The sequence below is a fragment of the Balearica regulorum genome, chromosome 4 (assembly GCF_011004875.1).
Source record: "Balearica regulorum gibbericeps isolate bBalReg1 chromosome 4, bBalReg1.pri, whole genome shotgun sequence".
Taxonomy (NCBI): domain Eukaryota; kingdom Metazoa; phylum Chordata; class Aves; order Gruiformes; family Gruidae; genus Balearica; species Balearica regulorum.
The window spans coordinates 55,512,069-55,539,400 of NC_046187.1; the positions used below are offsets into that span (position 1 = coordinate 55,512,069).

Sequence of the window (27,332 nt, forward strand, 5' to 3'; positions counted from 1 at the left end):
TTTTTTACAATATGTATTGACTTCTAAAATCAAGTGGTTTACAAGTAAGTGAAATGATTGATTGCTTGTCTATGTATACATTTTTTCTTTTTCTTAAATAAACTGCATACTGAAGTATTTACATTGTTATTACTGGAATCTGAGAAGGTGTTTTGCAGTCCAATGGAGTTTTGTCCAGTTTAATTTCTTCTTGCAAGTGTAGCCTGTGTTTTGGGGGTTTTTTTGGTGTTTTGCTGATTTTCCCACCACCATAGTTTAATGGGCTTTTTGGTACAAAGCCAGTGTCTGTTAGTATTATCTCTTATAAAATATCCAAAGATCATTTTGGCATCTTTTTTTTTTTTTCTTAATGAATTAGTGGGGGAAGGAAGGGTTTATTCAGTTTGGGGTGGGGGGGAGGTATTCTCCTTAAAGTCATGTAAGTGCTTTTAATAGCATGCCTTCAATTTTTTCTTTTCCAAATGTAAATTAATCATACCATTCTGAACTCTTTGATTCCTTGATCAAATGTATGAAATAGATTTGTGTGTGTGAGATATGATGTTATGCAGATAAAAGTTTATGTGGAGTAACAGGTGAGGTGTATGCTTTATTTTACAAGTTAAATCTTTTTGTCAGCAATCAGCTGGTTTTGATTTCTTCCTTTATTTTATGCTATAGAACAAATGGTTGACAAATGCAATTAAATTCTTCCTTTATGGTTTTGTATTCTAAAATAAATATTCAACAAAGGCTCACCCATTCTGTATGTGTAGATTGGCAACTGTTTATACAGCAAATCCAAAAGACGGTTTAAACTTCTGTTTCTGCCCGCGCCCCCCCCCACCCCCCATTTCACATCATGAGGGTTTAGTTGTCTTTTATCTTAACCTCAGACTCTGGACGTTTATTATCTTAAACATTATCTTTATGTGTGTGCGTATCATATTGATCTAGAGAAGTAGGTCATCTGCAATCTGTTGCACTACATTGAGTACTTCACAGTGTTATAATCTTTTACCCTATTTAAAAATAAACTCTGATTTTTGTTTTGTTTTTTTGAACAAGTTAAAAAAAAACCAAACACTTATATTGTACCCTACATTTATTCTGTACTCTTAAATTTATCTTCATGTTTTTATCTCAAGGTATATTTATCTTGCTATTCAGATATGACTGGTTGTGCATACAATATAAGACTGACTTCTCTCTAAGAGTTACAATGCAGTATTTCTGCTTGTTGCTAAATCTATTTAGATGCATGGGTCCAAAGTTTTTCAATAATAGAGATCACTGGAAATAATCAGAGTAAAATCTCAAAGAACCATATAGGTTTTTGTTTTAAAGGGGAAATTAGTTTCTTCTGAGGACTCTCAGAAGCGATCCGATTGTGTCTGTGGCTTCCCATGTTGAAATAATCATAAGTATATAACTTGTGTTTATGATCAGTCGGCTCTTCTACACTTAGCTTTTCAATTTATATGCTAGATTTTTTGTAATAAGTTATGGAAGACTAATTTTAAAAAAAAAAAAATATATATATACACACTTCTCTTTATCTGTAGGACATAGACATGCACTATGAACCTACGGACACTGCTGCAATGGCTCGTACTTCCAATCTCAATGAAGAACTTGGACAGGTAGAAAAATATTACTGGTTTTAACTCTGTGTATTGAAATTATTCATGTGGTTTTACAATCTAAATTATTAAAATAATATGAGGTTTTATTTCAAAAAAACTTACATTCTTGCCTTAGTCTTTGCTTATTTCTATTCTCTTCATTTTGTCAGATATTTTTAAAAACACTTCGCAATATGTGGGAGTTAAATTTTTGAAACCAGTATTATATGAAGAAACGCTGCTTTATGTATCAGTGTGCATATGGTAATCACAGAGGGTTAAAGTGTATTACTAAAGTTACAAACAGCAGAGGAATTCTGAACATTAAGGCTGTCTGTGGCACAAAAACTTAGTCTCTGTATATACACTATGATAGTGTGCATCTTCAGTATGTCTTTTTTTCACAAACTCTCTTACTCAGGAGAGACAGTGGGTATTCTCTAGGATTGAATCAGGGTTGTATACTTTCCCTCTTTTTTTGCCACTGAAGAGTGGAACGGGGACTCATGGCTAAATTAAACCTTGGAAATTTGGGCTTAATTCTTCATTTTGCTTTAGCGTTCTCTTTTAATACTGTAAAATCAGTTGGAGATCACTCATTGTATGTTCTTCATTTTATGGAACTATGACTTTATAGAAGTGTTTCTGGGGCACAGGGTGTGCTTCCAGAAGCACTACACACATTATATTTGTTGTTATAACCATTTGCAGTCTTGCTTTACAAACATGTTAAGCATTATGCTTTCTGTTACACTGATTGGTGATGGTAAACTGATTCTTTGGAAAAAAAAAACCTATGTGCTCATTTAATTGAATTATACGCACAAGTATACATGTTCTTGCATTTTCTAACATAGAAGTTTTCATAACTAATTCTTTAGTTTATAGCATGGGAATGTAAAAGTTGGGCTTAGCTTTCCAAGAACAATAAATAATAACATAATTTTACCCGTGTTGGCAAACAAGTCTCAGGGGCTAATATTTAAGAGATCTGCCTTTTGGGAAAACACTAGTTGCAAGTCAACATGTTCTAACATTGGATTACATAGGGGAGGACAGGGCCTTTGCCTACTGGGTCTAAGAAGTACAAGCAGATAACAGAAAAGTTGGTTCTCTTCCTGGCCTTAAAGAGAAATACAATCACCTCCAGTGGGGAAGAGACTGTTGAATCTTAGCTTTCCTTCTGTCTCATTTTACACAATCTATCTGTTTTTTCTCTCTCCGCAGTTAGTTATTCACATCCCCAGACACATTCTCTCTTTTTTACTTTGACAGTTCTTGTCTTCATTTTTAAGTTTCTCATCAAAGTCTCCTTCACCACCAAGATCTAGTCAGACTTCTCGCAATCTCCACTTTCAGGTTTTTGACAGATTCTTAATTTGAGCAGATTTTTGAAGGGAGACCAAAGGATTCTCAGCTAACAAAAAGAGCAAGTCTCTTCTCTGAAGTACCTGAGGGCTGCACATGATGAAGAGATTTCCCCCAAGAGATCTTCATGTTTTAAGAAAGGCAAAACTTTGGTGTTGGAAGAAAAGGTTGAGTTTTCTTAGCAGCAATTCCTGCTATCCCGTTCTGTCCACACAAAAAAAATACAGTTTGAGGCATAAACCTGGCATGGAAGATTTCTTCTAACTGCTGATTTGGCTAAACCATTAGCCCTCAGAAACAGAATCTTTAAATAGGAGATGCTGAGTAAATTTTACTAATACATAACCTTATTATCTCCATGTATAATGCAGTTAATTCCTAATTAAGAATACTGTGATTTTTTTTAATGAGAAATAAATTCTAATGAATTAAAATTGAAATTTACCTTTGACTAACAGGGCCTTTGTTTCATCACAGACCATTTTCTTCATATATTAACCTTTTTCTTGAGATTAGATTTGAACTAAATTTAAATATATCACAGATATATGTATTTCAGCTTCAGTTTTTAAAATAACTAGTAGTTTCTGGAGAGGAAGCGTTTATGATTTTAGGGAAATAGAACCTGGAGTACGTAGAAAGGAATGTATTTCTTCTACTCCTGCAACTTGGCGTTCCTGAACTGTCTGTCTTTTTAATAATGTTTTGGCTTTAAGAAATATTTCTATGTCATAAAGAGGGCTTTAGAAATTGCATATAGATTCTTGTACTGTATTGCTTTCTGTCAGAAATTGAATATTTTACTAGCAAAGCCATTGTTACTCACTAGCTTCTTGCAAATTTAACAATATGTTGAGTGAGGAATAGTTAAGTATACCACCATGGCGCTGAAGCAAGCTTAAGCTTCCTGACATCTCAGTTGATGGCCGTGTTTGGAAATGGGTATCAAGACTGTGCATCTGCCACGTTTATGTACTGTATATTATTTTTTTCTATAAACTGTGAAGATTGCAGATCTGGTAAAAATATTTAGCGTGTGGATAGTCCATGAATTATACTAGATAGGTAAACAGCTGCCTAATGTTAATGTATAATGAATTTTATCATTCATTTAGGGTCAAATACATATTTTCTGACAAAACGGGTACCACTGACGTGCAATGTCATGCAATTTAAGAAGTGTACTGTAGCAGGAGTTGCTTATGGGTAGGTATTTTTATATACTTTCCGTTATCTTTGTGCCTTTCTTTTTCCTCTGCCTGTGCATATATACCCATACATTAATACTACCACTAAAATAAACTTAGGCCTGGCAACACATACAACTAGGTGTCAGTTTGTGACTATGAGATGTTACTTATAAGAGATTATCATCACTTCAGTCATGACATCTCTTTCTGCATAGAGGAACAAGAATAAAGTTTAGGTACCAAAGGCTTACTGCTGTAACGCAACTTCAGTATGCATGGTTTTGCTATCGTTCAGTCTGTTTAATGTTGTTACTAAAAAACAAAAGTGTTCCCTCATACTTGCAAAAACTTGTATAATTTTCCATGCTTCACATTTTATGTGGCACATGCTCTTGCAACTAAATAATATGCAGGTATGAACAAGAGTTTGAATTACAATACTGTAGCATGATCTATAGTACTGTAGCCACCATCCAAGTGGCTTTTATGAATACTGTTATAGTGACATAACTCCAAATATCAGTGTTGCTATTGAGAAGTCTCTCCAAATAAATACAGACAAAGCATTTTACTATTTATTGTCAGCACTTGCCAGCCAAGTCCTTCAAACAGAGTTTGTTAAAAGCCTTCAAACTTCTAAGGCTGATTACTTGAAAAAACATTATTAAAGCAGTAAATAGAGCAGAAACACCCTACGTTGTAATGCTGGTGTGGCTTACCAGTATGTGAGATGCTAGACCTGGGTGATCTCAGAGCATTCAGTAGCAGATAATTAGACACCTCTAGAATTGCATAGAGATCAGGCAGAGGTTGTGTAAAGGTGATGATTTGGCTTTTGTGGCTTTATCATTGGATCTCTTTGAAAACTCCTAATTTTCAGGAGTCTAATGAGGCTTTCTGTTTTTAAAAACTTAGATCCTTAATGCAGTAATCATATCAATGATTTATTTTTTTAATTAACAGTTGTATTAAAATACAGTTCTAACGCTGATATTTCAAATAGGTATATAAATGTGCGTGTGTATAGAGAGTTTAATTTCAACCACATGAGCTAATTCTGTGACTTCAGAGAAACTGCTCTGAGCTAACTATTTTCAAATTCTTTGTATAGCAGTTTTCAAGATTTAAAAAATACAATAATTGTAATGGAACTTAAAATCAGTATTTGATTCTGAGTTCATTATATATCTTCATATGAAGTTGGTATAGCACAAATTCTGAAATCTCTCCTTTATAAAACCTAGGTGTGAATGTATCTTTTAGAAAAAAATTACCTAATTTTTTTCTGTTTATACATCCATCCACCTCACTTTAAAGAAGCGTAGACCAGTTTTCTGATTAGCATCACTGTTTAGAAAGCAGAGTTTCTCTTTACAGTGAATAGCCATTACAGCATCTCTCATAGCTGCTCAGAGAACAGAGTCAGTCTGTCTTTCTGTATTGATGCATATAAGTTGGGAACACAGAAAAGGGTAAAAGTGACTGTTACATCTCCCATATCTCTTCTTTCTAAGTGTGTTATAAATTGTGATGTATTCAAACCTGTGTCATCACAGTGCAGAGTCCTTCGTGTGCTAGCTTTGTTCATCAGCATTTTGAGAACTCAGCCACACAAGCTGCATTAGCATGGCTTCACATAAATAAAAAACCTGCCTTTTGTTTAATGAGAAACTGTAGCAATATATATATACTGAAATACAAAGCAAGATTTGTAAAGAGGGCAAATGCTTTTATATCTGCTGGTATAAGTTAGTAAGTAGACAAGCTTTCAATTGAACAAAACCAGTCATTTATAGTTTATGAAGCCTCAAGAGAAACATCATTTTTTCACAATATTTTATTGTTAACTAGGCACTAGCAAAATACTCGGTTGAAATACCTTTTTTTTTTAAGTAATTTAATTTCATTAGCTAACTTTTTTTTTTATACATGATCCAATTTTTTTAGCCTTTGTGATTCTCTTTCTCTCCCTGTTTCTATTCTTCCCTTACTCCTTATGCAGCCATTGCCCTGAGCCTGAGGATTATAGTGTTCCTTCAGATGATTGGTAAGCTCTCAAAATTATTTAGTATGTGGTGTTTGTTGAAGATTCAAGCTTAAAACCACTGAGCGAGATGTTTAGAAGCAGAGCTAAATGTGAGATATTTTACTCAAAAGTTATTTTAGCTTCAAATTGATGCAGACCAACAGAGTCTTACACGAATTTATGCCATCAGCATTCTATGGCATTAGGTTGTGTATTCCGGAATAGAATTGCTAATAGGATCACTGGGGAATATTACAGTTATTCTACTGACAATCCTGTACAATTCAGAATTGCTTATTGGAGAGAAAGTTTTGTCATTTGTTAAGGTAGTTGGTATTATGGTAACTGTGATCACACTTTTCTGCTGTTGCGTAGCAATAGGTTAGTAATAATCTATAACACGTTGGGAAAAAAAATCCATATTTGAGAGCAAAAAATATGTCATAAATTATTGTTAATATTTTACTTCCTACAGATAATTTTAGAAAATTATTGGCTTCCTTCCTGCTGCCATCTGTATGATGCTTTGTACTTCATCATCGTTTTTTCTTAAACTCAATATTTGCAATTCTGTTCAAAATAAGCTCAGATCAGGGAAAAAAACTGTAAATTACAGTCTTTAAATTCTCAATATTGTATTTGTTGAAAGTCACAGCAAGATATGTCACACAAAACTGTAATGTGTTATTGTCTTATGTTTAACAAGTTTGAAGGAAAAAAACTTGCTTTGCTAGATTGGAATGAATAATTCTTTCCCCACATATACGTAAAAAGTGACACACACGCACACCCCAGAAATCTTACCTGACCTGAATATTCTCATCTGATGTAGCAGCAAGATGTTTCTTACAAAGATGTACAAGTGTGCTTAACTGCACTCAAGTGAGTGGTTCTATTGAAATACATGAAATTAAGCATGCTTGCTTATAAGATACTTATGAAATAAGACTGGTTTAGACTAATACACATCAAGATCTTAATCATATCTGAAATGGATAAACTGATGCCTGAACAGTAGTTTAAAAAAAAAAAACAGTACTTCCCTTTTGTAAGTAATGAACATCTTGTAAATTCTTACAAAATAAGATACTCGAGAACATTTTTTATTTGTAAATCTGTTGTAATTAGTGGAATCTTTTTATGACAGTAACATATCTAGTCCTAAAATGACTAATGCTCTGCATTCCAAATCTTTTACATCTTTATTTTTTTGTGTGTTAGAAATAATTGTTTTCCAGTTTAACACAACATATGCCTGCAAATATTTTTTTCTTTTTTTAGCACTGAGAATCTGGAAAGTATCTTGAAGTCTTTCTGTTAGAAAACTTTAAGCAAACATAGCTTAAACCTTAGATTCTAAACAAATTTAATGTATCTGAAGTTGTTAACATTTGGCACTTCAAGATCTATTTAGTTTTTATTAAAAAAAAAAGTCTTGGTGAATGAGGATGCTTCCAATTTCTCACTTTAATAGGCTTTTAGAAAAAGTAGTCCTTGAGTGGTTAAATAGAGGAAGTACTGCCATTTTATATTCCTTCACAGTAGTGCAGGACTAAAACATCTCTCTTTCGGTTTTCATAGAGAATCTTTAGACTGCCTTTGATGTATATGGCTTATCCTTCAACTTAAAACACCACATGTGTTCACTCTCTTCTAAGATTGTGATCCAATGCAAGATCCACAGTAAATGGAAAAAAAAACCAAAAACCCACCGAATCTCCAGCTGAGTTTACTTTTCAGCACTGTTTTGTTTCACTGAGATTCAAACTCAACTAGATTGTCTTAATACTCAAGTCAGCTGCAGTATCAAGACTTCCTAGAAGTATCTACATTTTGAGCTCTCAGCATCAGCCAGAAGATTTGTGCAATTTGAGGTGTTAGTGTATGACTTTATTTCTCCAGAACCATCTCCATCTTGCATCTCTTCGGTCCCTTCCTACTTCACCACTGTTGCTGTGTCTTCTTTATCCATTAGTTGAGTAGGTTCCTTTTTGGTGCTTAAATAATAGAAAACAGGCCCTCTCCATGCAGACTTCCCTGACGTCTAAACTCTGCTTACCCCTTTCAGATACTGGACTTTCTTTTCTGCAAACATTTGCAAACCTATTCGAAAACTTCCAATTTCTCAAAGAAATGTGATCTCTTTGAGAATATCTTTTTTTTGAGTCCTTTCAATAACCTCATTCCAGAGATCGGAAGACAAGAAGCCGCAGTCTTACATTGTAGATTAATTTTTACTTCACCCTGCATTACCTGAAGTCAGCAGAGGAACTTCCCTGGATTTAAGTGCATTGATACAAATCAAGGTTTCTTAAAATTAGATGCACTTTGGAGATGTGAAACAAGTACATTTTCACTTCATTTTCTCACAGTATGTGATTGCAGCCTTTATTGTAGCAGCTACAAACCAAAATTTGTGTTTGACCTTAGCACAGTAGTGTGAATGATTTGTATATGAATTGTTAAGAATATGCTAATGGTGATCTCTTTTCTGTTTAATTATTTCTAGGCAGGGCTCACAAAATGGAGAAGAGAAAACATTTAGTGACTCATCGTTACTGGAGAATCTTCAGAGCAATCATGTAAGTTATATAGAAACCATTGTTTTGTGAAATCAAACCATTACTTTCAATAAGTCAAAAGATTGTCCTTCGAAGGAAAATAAATAAATTCCATATTTACACAAATCAGCATGCCCTCATGAATACTTTTATAATTGATTGTTGCTGATATGTGTTAATTAGATCCAGCCCTTTTTTTTTCCTTTTTTTTTCCTTTTTTTTGTTATGATATGATTTAGATGTTATGAGTCTAAAATATAATAGTCTTATGTTCTTCATTCTGTGAGTATTTTAATGTTAGTCATGCTGTTCGTATGATGTCATGACATCCATCAAAGCTTTCAGGATCAGTCCAATTCACTTACTATCCTGACATGACTTAGTATTTCAGTGCCTAGGCTTAGACAAGAGTCAGGAGTTAACCATATACATTGGGTTTTCATACGTGCTTCCATGAGGTTAGATCATCAGTTCAGATGATGAAGTGAAACAGGCTGGTATTTGCCCCAGAGGCAATACATTTCGTAGAAAGTTACTAGCTTAGCATATGATTTGACTAAGAAACAGTACCGTCATTACATTTTCTTTGTCATTTGTACAAGAGATGTTTTTTGCGTAGTCATAACCAATAACACCTCCTTAAATAGTGTAGCTGTTTGTTCTCTTTTGAAGATGTAAATAAATTACTTTTTTCTTTCCTTAAATTTTGTCTTCCCGGGAGGATAATTTCAGGGTAACTGACAGGCAGTGAAGCATTTTATTCCTACAAATGGGGGCAGTCTTAAAAGCTATTGCTTTTAAGTGCAACTCTCAAGCATATCTAAAGCAGAGGGGTTTATTACACTTACCTGCACAGGCTATTTTCAGTGCTAGTAACGTAGACGGTGTGCAAGAGGCATCATCCTGGTACAGAATCCTTGGCGTGCAGGTGGTTGGACTTTGAAAGTTAAAAATTTAGGCACACATTCAAAGGCAGGTTTCATCACTGTATGTTTAAGTGTGTTCTGAAGTGCTTTGGAAAGAACCTGTATTCACCCTTTTGAATACATCTCAGGGGATCTAGGGGTCCTCAGTGAAAGAGGACAGGAACCTGTTCCCATTAGTGTTTGTGCACTGGGAATTAAGTTAGGTTTTCAGATACTATTCTATTTTATAGAATTGTAATTGTCATGTTCTCTTCCTTCACATTCTTAGTCTGCTACTAATCTGAAATACTACAAATATGCTACAAAAAACCTCAGTTGAGGTTTCAGCTGCCTTGAGCTTGTTTAGGGGGAATGCAGGGGTTTCTTTTGAACAACCCATTCAAGAGTCAGTTCATTCATTTTGTAAATTTCAGCTGTACTAATAGGTTTTTAGCTGTAGTCATCAAAAACAATGAACTACTTTGCTTATATACACTCTTTTCCCCTCTTCTGGCTAAATCATTTAAATTGATTCCAGCTTTGTAGATTCTGAAGTGCCTGAGACATTCATCTCAAATGTCTTCCCTTTAAAAGCTGTCTGCCTGACCTTGCAGGTTTTCAACGTGATTTTCTGGTTCGGTTGCGTACATATTTCTAAAGGTTCTTTAAAAGTGTTGTCAAATACAGTATTTGACAAAAGTAATGTGAAAGGGAATATTTTTTAGTAAAAAAAGACAACATTCAAAGAGACTTCAGTGAATAAAGTAAAATTCTTTCTATTCAGCAGACTTACCTTCTCTATAAAATGCCTATTTGAATTACTCTTTTTCTTGTTATCTACTTTTGATTGGTTGCAATAGTAAATGCCACTAAATTCTATGTAGCCTGTATCAAAGTAGAGGAGCAAGAAGTTATGCTGCATGCTGAAATTAGTGTACAGATTACATATGTTTGTTTAGTTGATAGTTTTTAAAGAAGAGAGGAAAAATGTTTCATTAAAATTTTTGTGAACTATTACTAGTCCACATCTATTATTACATTTCAGTTAGTTTTTGCTTAAATGAATAATCACACTCTGACATTTTTTATTATATTTTTCTAGCCAACTGCACCTATAATATGTGAGTTTTTGACAATGATGGCAGTGTGTCATACAGCGTTCCAGAAGAGAAGGTGATAAAATCATCTATCAAGCAGCATCTCCAGGTAAGTACTCAGCTAATTGAGTGAACATACAGTAAAATTTTCTATCAACTCAACAAGCAAATTTTGTTCAAAGTTTATTGTTTTTTGAAGTATTTTTCCAAAAGTAAAATGAAAACATATCCCTCCAAAAAAAACCCCTGGTATCAGCTAAAATCAGTTTTGTCAGAAAGAATTTAGACTTCTCTAATTTGCTTTAGAAAATACTTACACATGTGCATTGTGTTAAGGGCAAAGGGTGATTAACCATGCATCCTAAGGTGTTGTCAAATTGTTGTGAAAGGCTGAAAGGACTGCTCAAATACAATAGAAATCAAACAAGGAGACAAATTGATGTCCTTGTGTGTGAACCTATTCTGTACTTGATAACCATGGTATTGATTTAGAACAAAGACTGTTTGTAATAAAAAATGAAAAAGAAATGTTTTTAATGGGATAAAAGTTGTGATAAGTTCTACTAGAGAGTGAGAAAAGATTGTAGTGCAAAAGGTCTGGTTTAAACCTACTGTGGTTCATATTTGACATGTTTGAATTCAGGAAATGATGAAGCAAGGGAAATACTGAAAATATAGTCAGCTCTGCTGAGCTGATGTTATTATAGCAAGTTATGATGGCAGAAATGACATGAAGCGCAGGGAATCTCAGCCTTCCTATTCCCTGCCTGCCTAGCTCCTAGGTGGCTATCCCTTTAATTCTGTCCTTCAGCAGCTGGAAGACAAGGGCAGAGGTAGGGCCATAAATAAAGCTAACTTGGCCATGGCAGTGTTTTATTGGGCATTGCGAGCAAATTTCATTCTGCCATCCTGAGGCCATTTGGAGAGAACTGATGCCTGTGGAAGACTGGCTTTGTGCTTGAAATGTTTCCTCACTGTAGGCATTGAAGTTATCTATTATTTACAGGAATGACTTACCACTATTTTCTCAAAACAGAACTTACACAAAAAGAAATGTTACTTTGTCCAGTGCCCTACTAACGAAGCTGCTTCCCTAGGATTTGGGAAGTTTGTTCTCTACGTAACATTTGAGTCAGCATCCAAACCTCTAACTCCCTGAAAGTACGCTTACAGGAGAAGGATAGGCAGGAAGTCTTGTCTCCTGATGAAGCAGTGGCATTGTATCTGCTGGAATGCATAATTCATTAGTTTGCAACTAATGAAGAGGATGTTCTCATTACTGAGCTGAGAGGTGTGTTCCTTTGGGGGCTTATTTTTTCTGAACTGTAAACTCATTTTCATCAGTTTTAACAGGAGAGACAAAGAGTTCTTTCCAGCACCATGTCTAATCTTACAAATCTATAAAGGAAAAAGGAAGTCAAAAATAGAAAAACGTGGACTGTGTCCATTAAATCATGAGGTAAGCTAACAGTTTTCTGGCACATCTGTAAAATAACTAATTGACTTGTTGCAGATGAAGGAGCATTGGTCAGAGCAGCCAGGCATCTTCGGTTTGTATTCAACTGGAAGGACACCTGACTCAGTAATCATAGAGTCTGTAAGTACATTGAGTAACACTATAATATGCTGTATTTACTTTTGCCATATTAAATAATTTTCTGAATAACTACATCATGGTACATAGCTATTGAGATGTTGTTTGGTTGGGTTTTGGTTCTTTTGCTTGAGGTTTTTTGCATTAATCATCTTTTTTTTTTCTTTCTATTATTCAGTTGGGACAGAAGAAAGATATGAATTGCTAAACGTCCTGGAATTTACAAGGTAAACAGCAGTTGTGCACTTAGTGTCTTTTGTGAAAATACTTTAAGAATTTTTGTTAAGGATAAAAATGTTGCATTTTTTATATTAATACAGGGAAAGTGTGCAGGTTTGTGTGGCTTTTATCACTCTAATATGTGATAATACTACATGCAAAGCAGTGTACATGATTAAGATCACCACTTCTGGTTTTATTGTAAACATTTTCAGAGGTGTATATTTTTTTCTGTTGTCTCCTTTTTGGCCTAATATTTTTCACTTTGCACAAAGACTGAAAAAAACCTTTAATCTCAAAACTTGGAAAAAATGATGTGAAAAGATGGTATAGGGAAGTACTTGAACTCCTAATGTATTTCTGAAAAGGCCTGGCACCGTGTCATTTATTAAAATTTGATACTTGGAGGCAAGGGGGAAGATTCAAATAAGTGTTATGTATAACTTATGTTTGCCTTGACTGATAGAATGAATTTTTTGCATTTGACCTTAAATATACTTGCATAATTATGGACTGTTTAAATACTCTAGACTGAAACCCACTCTCTTCTCAGCAGCATCACTAGAGTGGTTGGCAGGTTAGTTTTCTTGGAAATGAGTTTATCACATGCTTTGCTTTCAGCAAAAATTTTCTGTCAAAGCTGTTGGAATTATAAAAATGCCCATAAGAAATCTGGATGCCAGTTTCAGTTGGTATGTAAATCTGTTTAAGTTGAATCCATGTATGCAGTCCATGTTCTTAAGTATTTGTGTAAGCCCATTGCTTACTTTGGCACAGGATGGGGAAGAGATTTGTATGTAGAGGAAGCTTTGCTTTTTTTAGAATGATTACTTGTAATTGTGCCTGCACAAAGTGATCGTTGTCTTGCCTTCCTCGTCCATTATATTTCCCCTTGAGCTTAGCTAAAGAAGCAAAAAGATCAAAAATACCCAAAAATCCAAGGCAATACTGGAGAGATGGACTGAAGATGTAAGGTTGGGTGAAATGAGAGAAATAGCTGCCTGTAGTTATAATAATAGCAATAACAAGGTGAAACATAAAGATCACCACAGTGGAAAAAATAGAACAATGCCACAACAAGTAATTTTTATAGTTTTTAATGTCTTTTAATGGACTGCTTGCAATTACTACTGTTTTTATGAAAAATTTCAAGTATGTCCTCTATAATATATATTTATGCCATGATTCATTTTTTTGTAGGCACTATGCTCACTTTCTGTTTTGGAAAGTTAGCAAGTATGTAGCACAAAATGCATTGTTATTAGTTTGGCATCCTGTGAAAATTTTATACTCCATTCATGGAGTAGCAGTGAAGATTCATAACCTTTGTTGCTGGTTTTGATCTTTGTCTTGATTCAAAGACCTTTTTAAACTTCTGTGTCAGTCTAAATGTAATTAAACAGTGATATCTTTATAGAGAAAGGAGAATTTGCTTTTAAATCTTAACCTTTAGACTGGATTAAGTTTTTTGGTGGATACAATCACCCAACTTCAAGCATTCGGTTTTTTTATAGCTGTTCTTGTTCCTTACTCTGTAATATTTTAGTTTTGGTGTAACGACTTCGTTGGAAGCACTAGAGGTCACCCTTGTCCACAGCATGGGAAATTTTGGCTCCAAAACATAACACCATCTGTATGGGTAGAAGCATGTACCTTCAGAGGAGTAATCTGTAGCGATTAAACTATTGAGTTAAGAGTTTCCAGGTGTTCCAAGTCTTTCCAGAAAAATGAAAACTAATTCCTTGCCACATTCCAGTGCTTGGTAGAATTGTCTTTTATGGATTCTCTTTTACAGTGATCATAGCTGTGCAAGTGAAAAGAGAAATAGTACACTTATACAATATTATACAACATTATTGTACTTTGTTAATAGCAAGGAAGTATCTTTGAGTCTAACTGGCAGGTGAGCATATTGAAAGTAACTGATAATCCTTAACCAGCTGACAGTTGCTCCTAAATGTAATGCTAATCTCTGTGGAGCAAAGAGTGTCTTGATAACTCATGCTGAGTTTAGATTGCCTCCGGTAGATACTCGGCTCATATGCTACAACTGCTGTGGTGCCTTAAGCTCAAGGAAGTGAAGAGTTGTTCAGACCTTCTGCTGTTCAGGGCTCCCGATGCTGTCAGCAAAGGGACTGTGGTGGTGTTGCGGCCGTCTTGTATTCTGTCACTGGAACTGTAACAGATAGAAAAACTGCAGCTATTTCTTGGGACCCAAAACAACTCCTAGGGTATGTATCGATGGGGCAGGGGGAGAAGCGAGGCACAGTGTCGGTCAAGGATCAGAAGCCAAAGAATGTCTTATGTTTACTGTTGTCGCTGTGCTGACTACTTGCATTGCCTTTTCACGTGGGCAAGTTGCAAAGATGAGCATGATTTTGAGTGTGTTATTCTTTGTTTCAGTTAAGCATAAGCAATGTCCAGTATCAGAGCACAAATTGCAAATCAGTCCTTGCATCAGCGTGTCCTTACTAGCAGTGCTAGTGGTGAATGAGGGTTTGACTTGTACCTGCTTGGTTTGTAGAGGAATTAATTGAATTTTTATCACCAGAATTAATTTCACTGTCAAGTATTGAGTATAGATGTAGGAATAGTTTCTCAATATCTGGAGTGTATACCATTTATTGATTTAATGACTGATTTTCACCTGCATCCCTGGGGCATATCTCCACAGTCTAGCAGAAACAGTCTGTGATAGTTACAGAGTAAAGCTTTCTTGTCTAAAACTAAATATTTTTTATTTAGAATGCTGATGTATTTACTTGAAATACAGCAATAGCTTGACTAGTCCCCTGTCATATCAGTTTTATAAGTAATCCTCCACATTGCCTTGAATATTGTACGGGCAGACAGAAGGCTCTTCTGGAGTGTTTGAGACCTTATCTCTTATCCATCATTCAGAGAGGTCCGTAATATACTGATCTTGTGTTGTAACTGAAAATTGATACTTCTAATTGTAGAAAAAGAATGTGTGGCTGACAGGAGGTACCAAAACCTCTGTAGCAGTGTTTGTTTTCTGTGGTTGTGTGCTTATACTGTGAAGAAATTTTCATCTTAAACCTGAGACAGGGTCCATCAAGAGCTACATCTGCGTTCGCAGATTCTGGAAGTGGCAAATCTTGGGACTGAGGGAGGTATTTCTGTCTCCTTAACATGCTTCTGTCTTTCTGTAATCCCATGGCATTTTCATGGGAATTACCAGCTATTTTGCCTCCTTGTCATGACCCAGAGGGTTACCCACCTTGCAGTTGTATAGAGATCACGTAGTAGGTTTGCAGGATTCCATAACACACAAGGACATGGAGGTTTTATTTTTCTGAATTTCTTTATTACAGATTACTACAAATTACTATTAGTAAAGCAAATATAATCATGAGTAATAAAATCCTTTTCTATTTTAGTAGTAGCAGCAATCAATAGTAGCAGCAAGTATATATTTCCATATGTTACAAGTTGCTACTAAAGTATCACTAGTGAAGAAATAAACTTAAAATCAGTTACCTATATGTGCATACACACACATATATGTTATTGAAAATATAATACAGGTACAGTGCTCACCAAACCACTCCCAGGAGAGGGGCCTCAAAGTGGATGACAATCAAAGTCTCACTTGGAAGAGTGAGAGTCTGGAGTCAGCCAGGTGTTCTGGTGATGGTCCAATAACTTAGCTAGGAGATCTCAGAAAAATTCATGCAAGGGGAATTCTCAGAGAGAGGCTCCATGTTGGGAGTGAGTGATTTTTATATAGCAGAGACATAAGGGGGCATAGGACCCCACCACCCAGAGCAGTCAATAGATGCTGGTGATGTCTGTTTTTCACCTGGGACAGCCAATAGATGATGCTGTTGTCTTTTCTCTCAGACCAATTTTTATTTTTCCAGACTGTTTTCCTGTTCTTTCACCTAGAACAACCAATAGCAGTTGCCAGTTCCTACTTTCTCAGGACATTTTCTCTCTTTTCCAGGCTTTTTCACCTTTCCAGACAATAAGTTGTAGTTACAGTTCCTTGGTTTGCACTTATTAGTGGTTTCTAGGTACCAAGCTGTACTTCAGAGGTGCCAGGTGTGCTTCTCAAGGATGTTTCTGGTTCCCAGGCTGGCAGGCATTTTCTCTGTTGTCAGTATTTCAGCAGACATCTTCTGTTCAGTATTCTTGCCCTTATAACCGGGTTGCCTTTATGGCTGCTCACATGACTCCTACCGTGAAGAAAACAAAACAAACAAACAAACAAAAAAACGCTTTCACACTGACAGTTATTTGTTTAGTGCAATTTTGTGGTTTTCTGTATTTCACCAAGTAAAGGAGACAAAACTTGCTGCAATGAAAAGGCTCATAAAAAGTTAGAAAGTCTTTGACAGTAAGTCCTGCTCATTAGCTTTATTGCAGTTTTACTAAGAAAATGTGTGTCAGTCAAGATTCAATATCTGTCTTCATAGCTAAAGTTTCAGAATGCTACAAGAAAACGTTGGTCATTCTCCGATACATCTTTGGTAGATTGATAGGCAGCTGTATGCAGAACTTCAGGATTCCAATCTTCTGGTGTTACAAGACAAGTAGAAAACTGCTGAGTTTTTACTCAAGAGCATATATATAAAATTATTGTTTATACAACCCCTAAATTAATGTAATTCTCCACAGTTCCTTAACTGAGCATTCAGGCAAGTGTAATGAATTTAAGTAGCAGTAGACTAGATAATCTTTCCAGGAATCAAAGCGGATCTAAGACTTGCTGAAGTCTTGAAGAAGTACATTTTGGGTGATCTGAATTTCTCCACAGATCCTCAGCTGGACACTGTCTAAGGGTTTTTGGAGTTCTGCTTACCTGAGGGTTTTTGGATTGGAGATGAAATGGAGAAAGAGTTGCAGCAGTTAATGCCTTTTTATGCTCCCTTGTGCAATATTCACAGTAGAAATGTAATTTAATATTGCTGTTCAGTTGTCTGTACTTGAAGGAAAGTGCACGCCCTGATGGAATAGGAAAATATTTCCTTGAAGATACTATTCAGTTACTTACTTCACCAGTAATTATAACATTCTTTCCTCAACCTATCTCCATACATTGCACTTACAGGATGTTTTCCACAGCAGTCTGAACTTCAGGAACCATTCATACAATAATACTATTTGATCTATAAATGGGATCCAGTTCCAACAGTAACCAAAATTGTAAAAGGACCATTTACTTCAATCTCTTTTGTGTATTTTACTGTGAACTATTGTATGAGAAACATGTTTTGTTCCCTGAATAGTTTCTGTGGATTTATTTTAAAAGTTGAAGTTTGAAGGTATTATGGTATAACTACATGTTTTGACTGGGCATGATCTTGAATCTAAAGTATGCTTGTTGAAGGACCTCAAAGGAAAGAGAGAAAGCAAAAAGTGACAGTCTTCTCCGTGCTTCCCTCCAATTCCTACCTCAGTCATGAGGATGGAAAGAAAAATACTTAGATCTCATTAACAACTGAGAGGCAGAGAGCAGTTAAAATGAGACGAGCCCCTTTCCAGTTCTTAGCATACTTAAAACTTGGCGTGACAAATGAAACTCTGGGATGACAGCAGTAGAATTGCAACAGAGTACAGTGTACAAGAGACTCTGGCTGGGAAGGAGAAAAAGCTGAAATTGTCCGTGAAGTAATACCTCTTTATGATATTGGTCACAAGTGCTGTGCTTTAAGATGCTTTTTGTGATCAGTAGACAGTATTCAGGTGATGGTGAAGATTCTCAAATTTGTTTTTACGGGACAAAGACCTACAGGAGTATGCACGGAAAAACAGCATTCACTAATTATTAGACAGTGAAACTGGTTTTCCGTCCCTGTCAGCTGAGAACGTAATTCAGAATAGGTTGTCCTTTCTTCTTTTTCTTTCTCTTATATAAGATATATATTGATATTCCTAGGTAAAATTTGATAAATATTTATATTTACGAACCACCTTATATAGGGCATTTATTTCTCTTTCAGCACTAGGAAGAGAATGTCAGTGATAGTTCGCACACCATCGGGAAAGTTAAGACTCTACTGCAAAGGAGCTGTGAGTTTTATTCTGTTTTCACTCTGTCAGAGAACACATGCTGCCAATACAAATATAAAAGCAAAAAGGTTGTTATAACTGCAGTCAAAGCATTGAAAAATGTGGGGGAAGGAATGTTGATGCCTTTTTAAATTTACATCATTTCACCATGTAGCTGTTTAATGTGATGAACTAATTAATGTCTTTGGGTACTAACTGCCTATGAGGGTATGACAGACCTGTTCATCCTATTCTTTGTACTGGACTAATACCTTTATGCTTCTTAATAATTGCTTCCTTCTATACTCCAAGAAAATGGATGAATGCATGATTTAATCTATTAGTTACTTGCTGAGCATGAATCACTAGGTAGAAATAGTAATCTAGCATAAGTGACTAGATGGGAATTTTAACCTACCATTGATGTTATGCCAGAAGTCAATTTTCCTGAAAGCAGGATCTATGGGAAGATATCTTAGTCCTAATGTATCTGGGAATGGCAGAGTTGCTCATTAGTTCTTGTTCTGTACCTTAAGTCAAGTTTGAGGGGGATGCAAATCAATGCTTAAAAAAAAAATAATAATAATTTGATTGAATATAAATGTCCATTCTGTATCTTGTCAAGTAGAGAGAAGAAGCTGTTGTCAGTATTCTGTATATCAAGCTGGCTACAAAAACCTGAGAATCGCAGTTACAAAACCCTAATTTTACCTTGTGAGTTTAAGGTTAAAGAGGAAGACAGCATTTTAGGAAATCAAAAGAATTCACATGGCAAGCCAAAGGAGAATGCAGTGCTTTTCAAAATGAAAGGAAATAACAGCAAAAGTGTAGGAGAGAACAACTACATCATAGCGGAATTTGTAAATTTAGAGAATCTGATAATTTGGAATGTCCTGTTTGCCTTCCTCTGAAATAAAATTACTTCTATTCATTTTTTATGCTGAAATAAATTAATACAGTACTACATATTTTTCTGCCATTTCCTACATGATTTATATTGTCTACACAAAAAACCCCTCATTTTTCTATTAAATTGTTCTGAGTTCATTTTATTTGTTTTGTAGGATACTGTAATTTATGACCGTCTTGCTGAAAGTTCAAAATACAAAGAAATCACCTTAAAACATCTAGAGCAGTTTGCTACAGAAGGTGGGTGATACTATTTAATATAAAACTAAATATGAAATTCAGTTAGTGCTCAGTTTTTCAGTTTTGCAGTTATATGGTGCTGTAATGTTTTACATTAAGTTTGAAAATTATTTTTACTAAAGCCTTCTAAAAAAGATCTTCCTTTTTCTGAGAACTTTCAGTAATAAGTTTACGCTTAAAAAAAAAAGTACACAGTGGAATCTTTTAAACAAAATCTATTTTTCCAGAGAGCAAACACATTGCACGCTGGTTGTGTCTGTGAAGATCTCATTTCCCATCATCACTTTCATGTCCCACACACGATGAGTGCTGTAGGGGTGGCACGCAGGAAGAAGTAGCCAAAGCGAAGATGCTTGGAACTGGCTAGTATAGTGCTTTTAAGGTAGCTTTATGCTGTATTATTTCTATCACCAGTCAGAGTAAGGGGAGTTGTGAGTGCTAGCTTTCCATATGGTGTGTTTCGGTATCTCTGCTGTTTTAACAATCACTCTTACAAAGCAGTTGCTGAAGGTGGGGAATGCCTCCATGAGGGTTCATGAAGTAGGAATAGTAAGTAAAATTTAAAAGACTGTGAAATTAACATGATTGATAGAAACCTCCAGTTAGTTATTAAATAGTAGTGGATTCCACAGTATAGACGTGAGCAGGAAAGCAAACTGTAGAAAGGTTTCTGCTTTCATGTAAGTTCTTCCAGCAGAGTTCCTAGGTCTTCCATGTCACGCCCGCTTTCTGGTATCTCAGTAAAGGATTATGGAGTTATACTGTGAGGTATCAGTGTTTTAATTTATCGATGAGTTGGGAGAAAGTAGTTGGAAGCAGAATTATAATAGTTATGGGATCTGAACTGCAATTTTTTTACCTCTTTTTTTAATACACTGTTACTAGAACATTAAAATTCTCTTTAACGTGTGGTAAGAAATAAGCTTACACTGGAAAGCAAGCTTTATTAAAATATTTTCCTTCTAAAATACAGTCCTTACATTTTGATAACTGATATCTGGCCAAATCTTCATGTGTCAGTAAAGATCCTTTTTCTGTGTGTTTTACTTATGACTTCTCTAATTTTTCTCTTTTGGTTTATAATGGAATTTAGCATTTTAATTAGTGACACAGGCAGCACCTTCAGTCTCTTGATTCTGTCAGTGACAGCAGAAGCAAGCCACAGATCTGTTTGTGTTGTTAGATTTCCATATCAGGATTTCTGCAGGAAGCATTTGGTTAGCCTTAAATAATAGTAGAGTATCAAAATTATAATAAATTGTACAATAAAGTTGAAACCAGAACTAAAACCAAACCAATTTGATGGTACAACATGAAGCCTCAAATACACCCTTTGAGCTCGTGAATCTAGTTTTATGAGCTGATTGGCCAGTTTTAAAGGCCTAATCAGGATCAGTCAAGGAAAAGTTACTTAGATGTGAAGTTAGTTTGGGTCATAAGGCCCTATATTTGATTACAGAAAAGGTAAAAATAGATCAATATCTGCTATCCTGTGTGAACTGATATGAAAATTTCAATCCAATTCTTAATTACAGTTCTCTGATATAATTTTTTCCTTAGCAGTGAGGTTGGATTGAACGAATCAACATAAAAAGTGAAAAATTCCACTTTAAAACCACTGTACATACGTGTTAGTGTTAAGAAGTTTGTTCATGTACTACTTGTACCCTTCTTTTCAACAGATGAAAAGATTTACTGTTCAGAAGAATGAATTGCTAACCTTTCAAAAGCATAAAATTCAATCTTTTTAAAAAAAATTAAATACATCTCTCTCTGGAATCAATTAAAGAAATTTGTATTTATTTTTGCATCAGATTTAAATTGCAGCCAATGACTTTGCAAAGTTTCTCATGTATATCCTTTCATGCGGCAGTACAGTATGTCCTTGGCATTTGCTGCATGCTCTTGGTGTGTTGTTCAAAAATGAAGTGGTTAGCATGGCTGGCATTTATATTTAAACATTTATTAAGCTTGAGTGTTAATGCCTGCTTAGATAAACAGAGAAAGTGAATAATTTTCCTCTGGTGTTGTTCCAGTCTGTTAAGAAGCAGACTTAATGATATTTTGGTTTCCACAATATTTTTTTTTAATTAAAAATAGAAGAAATAATTAGGTTCTGATTTAAAAATAAAAAGAAAATGCTTTGAAAAACTTGTTTGCTGATATTCCTGATTTCTTCATTCTGTCATCTGCATAAAATATTTTGAAAGAATTGTGGAAATATTATTACTATTAGTCAGTCATAAATTCCTTTCTTCCCCCTCACCTCATTTTTATTGCTTTGGACCTTGCTAGCATATCCTTATTACATGGAGAGAAAGAAAAAAAAAAAACCAACACCCAGTTGATTTCTTAGCCTTAAGTTATTTTTTTAGGTCTAGATGGTGAGAAGCTGTGTTTCTAATGCTGTTCACTTGTCAAGATACTAGAATTACACATGGTTTTCATCCTGAATGTATTAAACTACTGTCTTACATCTAAGACACATATGTGTTATTTCATACCTAGCCTCTTGATTATTTCAAAATTGCTGCTGATGCTGACCAGTAGACAACAGAAACCTGTGAAGAAATAAAGATTGCATTTAGCCATCCGTGGTTATGGTGCTCCTAGAGGACAGGCCAAAGGCACTAACTACATTGGTCCTGCCTATCCCCCCACTAAATCTACCTGCCTGCATATTTGTGGCTTCCTAAGATATCATTTGGCTAGAGCAATGCTCTTCTCAATATATAAAGAGTTATGCCAATTTCATGCTCTAGAAATCTAAGAATTTCATAATACATGAAAATGAACTGTTAGGACATTAACACCTAGCTACTTAAATTGAATGTAAATGTGTGTTGTCAAAAAATTAGATGTTTCTTGTAATCTTGCAGTCTCAAATTCTCACTGTAGGTCTCAATTCAGGTTTCTGCTGAAGGAAGAAATTTCTTAAGTATAACCAGCTCAAAGATTAAGTAAAATCTCCAAATGTTGCCTGTACACAAAGATTTTATTTTAAGAATTTTGAAAGCTGAAAGAATCTGTGAGATGGGAAAATAAAATCTGAGTGGATTCAAAGTCAGCTTCTAGATGGTAAATTTCAAACTTCAGCTGAGAATTTCATAAGGATATTGAGGAGGGGTGAAGAAGAGGGTAGTTGTAACTTTATGCTGATATATTTTAACTTTATTGCTTCCCAGCATAGCAACATTTAAGTTTACAAAATATTTGTTCAGAAGTATAATTCAATCTTACAGTTTTAATGTTCCTAAAAATCTGATGTTTATACCTGTTCAGCAAATGTAATTTGGGATTGCTTCATGTTTTGGTTACAGTTTAAGGTAAGTCGAATCTTGTCTAAAATTTCTTTTTCTTTTTTTTTTTTTTTTTTCCCCCTGAAGTACATCATGTGCATTACATTCAACTACCTTGAAAGAGTTACTTTGTTGAATAAATTGCTATTTGGATCACTTTTACTTTATATATATTTTAAAAAGTCCTTCAAGATATGCAGCAGTTAGTTGAAAGTCAGCATAAGCATACATAAAATACAGAATAAAATCAACTTTTAGTAGTTACTCATTGCAGGCATGTGAAGGAAGGGACTAACAAATACTGAATTGTACTTAACTATCTGCTTTCTCTTTAGGCTTAAGAACACTGTGTTTTGCTGTGGCTGAGATTTCAGAAAGTGATTATCAAGAGTGGTTAGACGTCTATCACCGTGCTTCTACAGCGATACAGAACAGAGCACTCAAACTTGAGGAGAGCTATGAACTAATTGAAAAAGTATGTGTCACTTTCTTGGTTGATTTTTTTTTTTGGTTGGTTTGGGTTTTTTTGGGGGGTGAGGAGAGTGGCTTCCTAGTTAATGTCCTTGCTTTCTGTAACATGAAATCTGAATCATTATTGAGGTATAATGCTTAGACAGAAAAGAATCTAGCAATATACTGACAGTTGTGTCATGTAGTCCTTGCAGTTTAGATGATCAAAATGAAGGAAAGATTAATTTGACCAAGTTCTTGCAGTGCGTAGCTACCTTGCCAGAGACTATTGATTTTGAGATGAACTACTGGAAAGCTTTTTTTCAGTGTTCTCTGTTGTGTTTTTAAAAAAAAAAAAAAGTTTAACAACAGGCAAACATCATCTGCTTTGATGTATAGTGATCTTAGAACCATAGAGTAGTTAAGGTTGGAGGTCATCTAGACACAAATCCCTGCTCAAAGCAGGGCTAATTTTGCTTCCCCAGCACTTTGATGAAGTTTTGAGCATCTGCAAGGAGGGAATTTTCCCAGCTCAGTAGGCAATTTTTTTTTTCTTTTTTATTTTTTTAGTGATCAACTGTTCTTTTTTCCCTTTTTTCTGAATTAAAATTTCTGTTGCTGCAGAATGTGACATTTGCCTCTTGCCCTTTCACTGTGCATCCCTTAGAGGAAAATGGCTTCTCTGCAAGCCCTCTTCAGTTAGCAGAAGGCAGCCATGGAATCCCTCCCTTAGCCTTATTTTTTTTCCCCATTGTAAATGTGTCCTGCTTCCTCAGCTATTCCTAATACAGTGTGCTCTAAGCCTCAGGCTATTTTTGTGTCTCTCCACTGGACTTGCTCAACTTTGTCAATCATCTCCCTTGTACTGAAGGCCCAGAAAGGGAGGTAATACCCAGATGCAGCCTCCCAAAGAGCAGAACCATAATCACTTCCCTCGAGTTTCTGGCAATGCTGCTGCTGAAGTAGCCAAGCATGCAGTTAGATTTCACTCAACAAAAAAGGCTCCCACGGCTCTTAAATGTATAAGCAAAAAGAATTCATGACACCAATATTGCTTGAAGTTTGGATACTTGATATTTTGGGGGAGTTCTTGGTTTGTTTTTTATCCTTGGAAAGGACAAGAGAGATTACATTGATGAAATTGCTTAAAATTAAGAGCCTCAAAAAAACTGCAGGGTTTAATTCACAAGAGAGAAGAGTGAGGGTGTATAGCTTCAGTCACTCCTGGGACTTTGGGTTGCAAAGGTGAGCAGTTTATCTAGACATGCACAAGACAGTCTTAAATCTATATACATTTGTTAACACCATGGCAACCCTGCTACCATTACAAATTTCTGTAATGCAGAAGTACTTTCTCAGCATGTAGTATGCAGGCCATGCTGCAACCAGGATTGCCCACTATTAGTGTTACAATGGTGTCATTATCAGGGCTTTAGCTAATTTTAAAAGTACAGAAATATGAAGTATAAAAATAGCTGTATTCCCAAAAACCATATAAGTTTGCTGCATGGGAAGTTAAAAGCGAACATAATCAAGATTACAGTTTTAAGATTAAGCGGAATTGATGGATTTGGGGTTTTTTTTACAAGGTGAAGAGAAGTTGTTACAAATGAGAGAAGACAAATAATAGCACTCCTTAAGTCTTCAAATCAGAAGGGTGACCCTCAGGAAAAGGTAGCTGTTGCTGAACAAGCTACTGAGCTTGTGAATAGTTGGGTGAAGTTTTAGTGGTCACACTGTGCAGTTTATCAGGCCACGTAGATATTTAACTTAAAGCTCATAGGAATAAACTGGAAGATCTTTATTAGTTGATGCCAAATCTGGTTAACGAATTTAGAGAGCAGTTATCTTGTCGTAAATATGGCGAGTTAAACAATAGAAATGGGAACATTAAAACTGAATTTAAACTGAAAAAACTGCATGTACTGAATATTTTATGTTCACAGAATCTTCAGCTGCTTGGAGCAACAGCAATTGAAGATAAACTACAAGACAAAGTGCCTGAAACCATAGAGACACTCATGAAAGCAGACATAAAAATTTGGATACTTACTGGGGACAAACAAGAGACTGCTATTAACATTGGTATTACATTTGCATTTATTTGATGGCTTTGTTACAGATTTAGCAATGATAGAAGTCGCTAGAGTAAAATTGCTTTCAGAACAGAAAGGTATCTTGTAAAAATAATAATATCATACATCATTCCAGAATTTAAATGTTAACTTATTTTTCAGTCACTGGTAGGGGGAGAGTGGGTAATGGTGGATTCTTCCTCTGTTAAAATAGTAAGAGCAAGAAAAACAATCATGTTGTTATATAGAGGAGGATTTAAAAAAAAAAGGCATTTGTGCTTTTTGGTAGCAACTAAAATGAATTAAAAAGAACACATTGTTTGGTATTTGACAGTGAGAGGGAATGATATTAAGAAAATGTAAGTATTCTTATTTTCCCTCCTGTATTTTTCCTTCTTTCCAAGAAATCTGGTAGGGACCATAATCTTAACCAAAAGCAAAATAATATAGATTGTGGATTAAAGTACTATAAACTTTACCATCAATCAGAGGTTTCTTTTTATTCATTGCTTTTTATTATTAAGGAGGAAGAAAAAGAATAATAAATTAACTAATTTCAAAAGTGATAAATCTGTATTTTTAAATAGTAATTTATGAAAGATGCATTTAAGATTTAATATTCTTTGCATGTGAGTGTATCAGCACTTCTGCAGTAACCTAGATATGTGCCCAAAATAAAGCATTACTTTGGTCATATGGATCCTTTTTATTACAAGTATTATTTTTAATTTTAAAGAACTTTTTGTTTGCACATGATACAGTTGATCTAAGGTTATTTTCATTAGCACCTTTGGGTTTGAGGCAATACAGATAATATCAGAATTTTCACTTTATTAAGAATGGTGATAAACGTTTGTCTAGGCAGCCCTTGTAATTAGCACACAGCATACCTTCTGTTTAAAGCATCAAAGAATAAAAGAAAAGAACAGGAACATGTATATAGGCAAATTTTGTATGAAATGCAAGTTGCATTCCAAAAATTTGCAATGCTAAGGGAGATCTGTTTGCTGTTTTCTGTAACTCCCTGTAAAGATGTTTATTGTCATCCTGCCAAGCACCTCTCTGAATAAAACGCAACAGTTGTTAAGTTGCAGCAAGGAAAATTCTGACTGTTCTGACTTAGTACCTGTGTCTAATTTTTATAGAATATGGTATAATTTTTTTACCATTAATTTCAGCTGAGGGGGTCTTATTTTTAATTCTGTCTGTAGCTCTCTTACAGGAAAAAAAATTGTTTTGTTATGTTATAATGGATTTTGTAGAAAAATATTTTGAAAACAAAAATGTTTTTAACAGGTCACTCCTGTAAACTTTTGAGAAAGAACATGGGACTTATTGTTATAAACGAAGGCTCTCTTGATGTAAGTAAAACCTGCAAAGTTTTCAGTTAATGAAACATTATTTTATTGCTTAAGATATCCAGACATCATAGTGGACGTGACCTGAAAAAATAACTTGGAGCATCTATTTATCTGAACAAACACAGAAAATTCTGCTAAAACCACTGTTGGGTGGAGGTTTTTGTTTCTGTTTGTTTGTTGGAGGGGGGTGTGCTTTTTTGTTTGTTTTTATAATCTTCTCAGTTAATTTTGGTATTGCATACTTGGAAGACCACATGGTCTTTGTGATAAACTGTTACTGAATAACTAGAAACTTCATCTACAGCTTCCAAAACTACAGTGTAGCTACTACACAAATGAAATTCAGAGTGATGAGCAAACAAATTCGATGTAGTGAAATGACTCCATCCATGCAGGCACAATGCCAGGAGCTTCATATG

At 35.0% G+C, this 27,332-nt stretch overlaps 1 protein-coding gene across 1 annotated transcript in view; it reads left to right on the top strand.

The window, feature by feature from the left end:
• The window catches only part of ATP8A1 (ATPase phospholipid transporting 8A1), a 110,840-nt gene that overhangs the window by 26,452 nt on the left and 57,056 nt on the right, over positions 1-27,332 (top strand). The window contains 15 exon segments of the mRNA XM_075752232.1: positions 1,545-1,639; positions 4,088-4,121; positions 4,123-4,178; positions 6,165-6,209; positions 8,698-8,770; positions 10,757-10,812; positions 10,814-10,860; positions 12,265-12,311; positions 12,313-12,361; positions 12,536-12,572; positions 18,531-18,600; positions 19,644-19,728; positions 23,363-23,502; positions 25,424-25,562; positions 26,849-26,913. Coding sequence (XP_075608347.1) covers positions 1,545-1,639; positions 4,088-4,121; positions 4,123-4,178; positions 6,165-6,209; positions 8,698-8,770; positions 10,757-10,812; positions 10,814-10,860; positions 12,265-12,311; positions 12,313-12,361; positions 12,536-12,572; positions 18,531-18,600; positions 19,644-19,728; positions 23,363-23,502; positions 25,424-25,562; positions 26,849-26,913 — 1,038 coding nt within the window.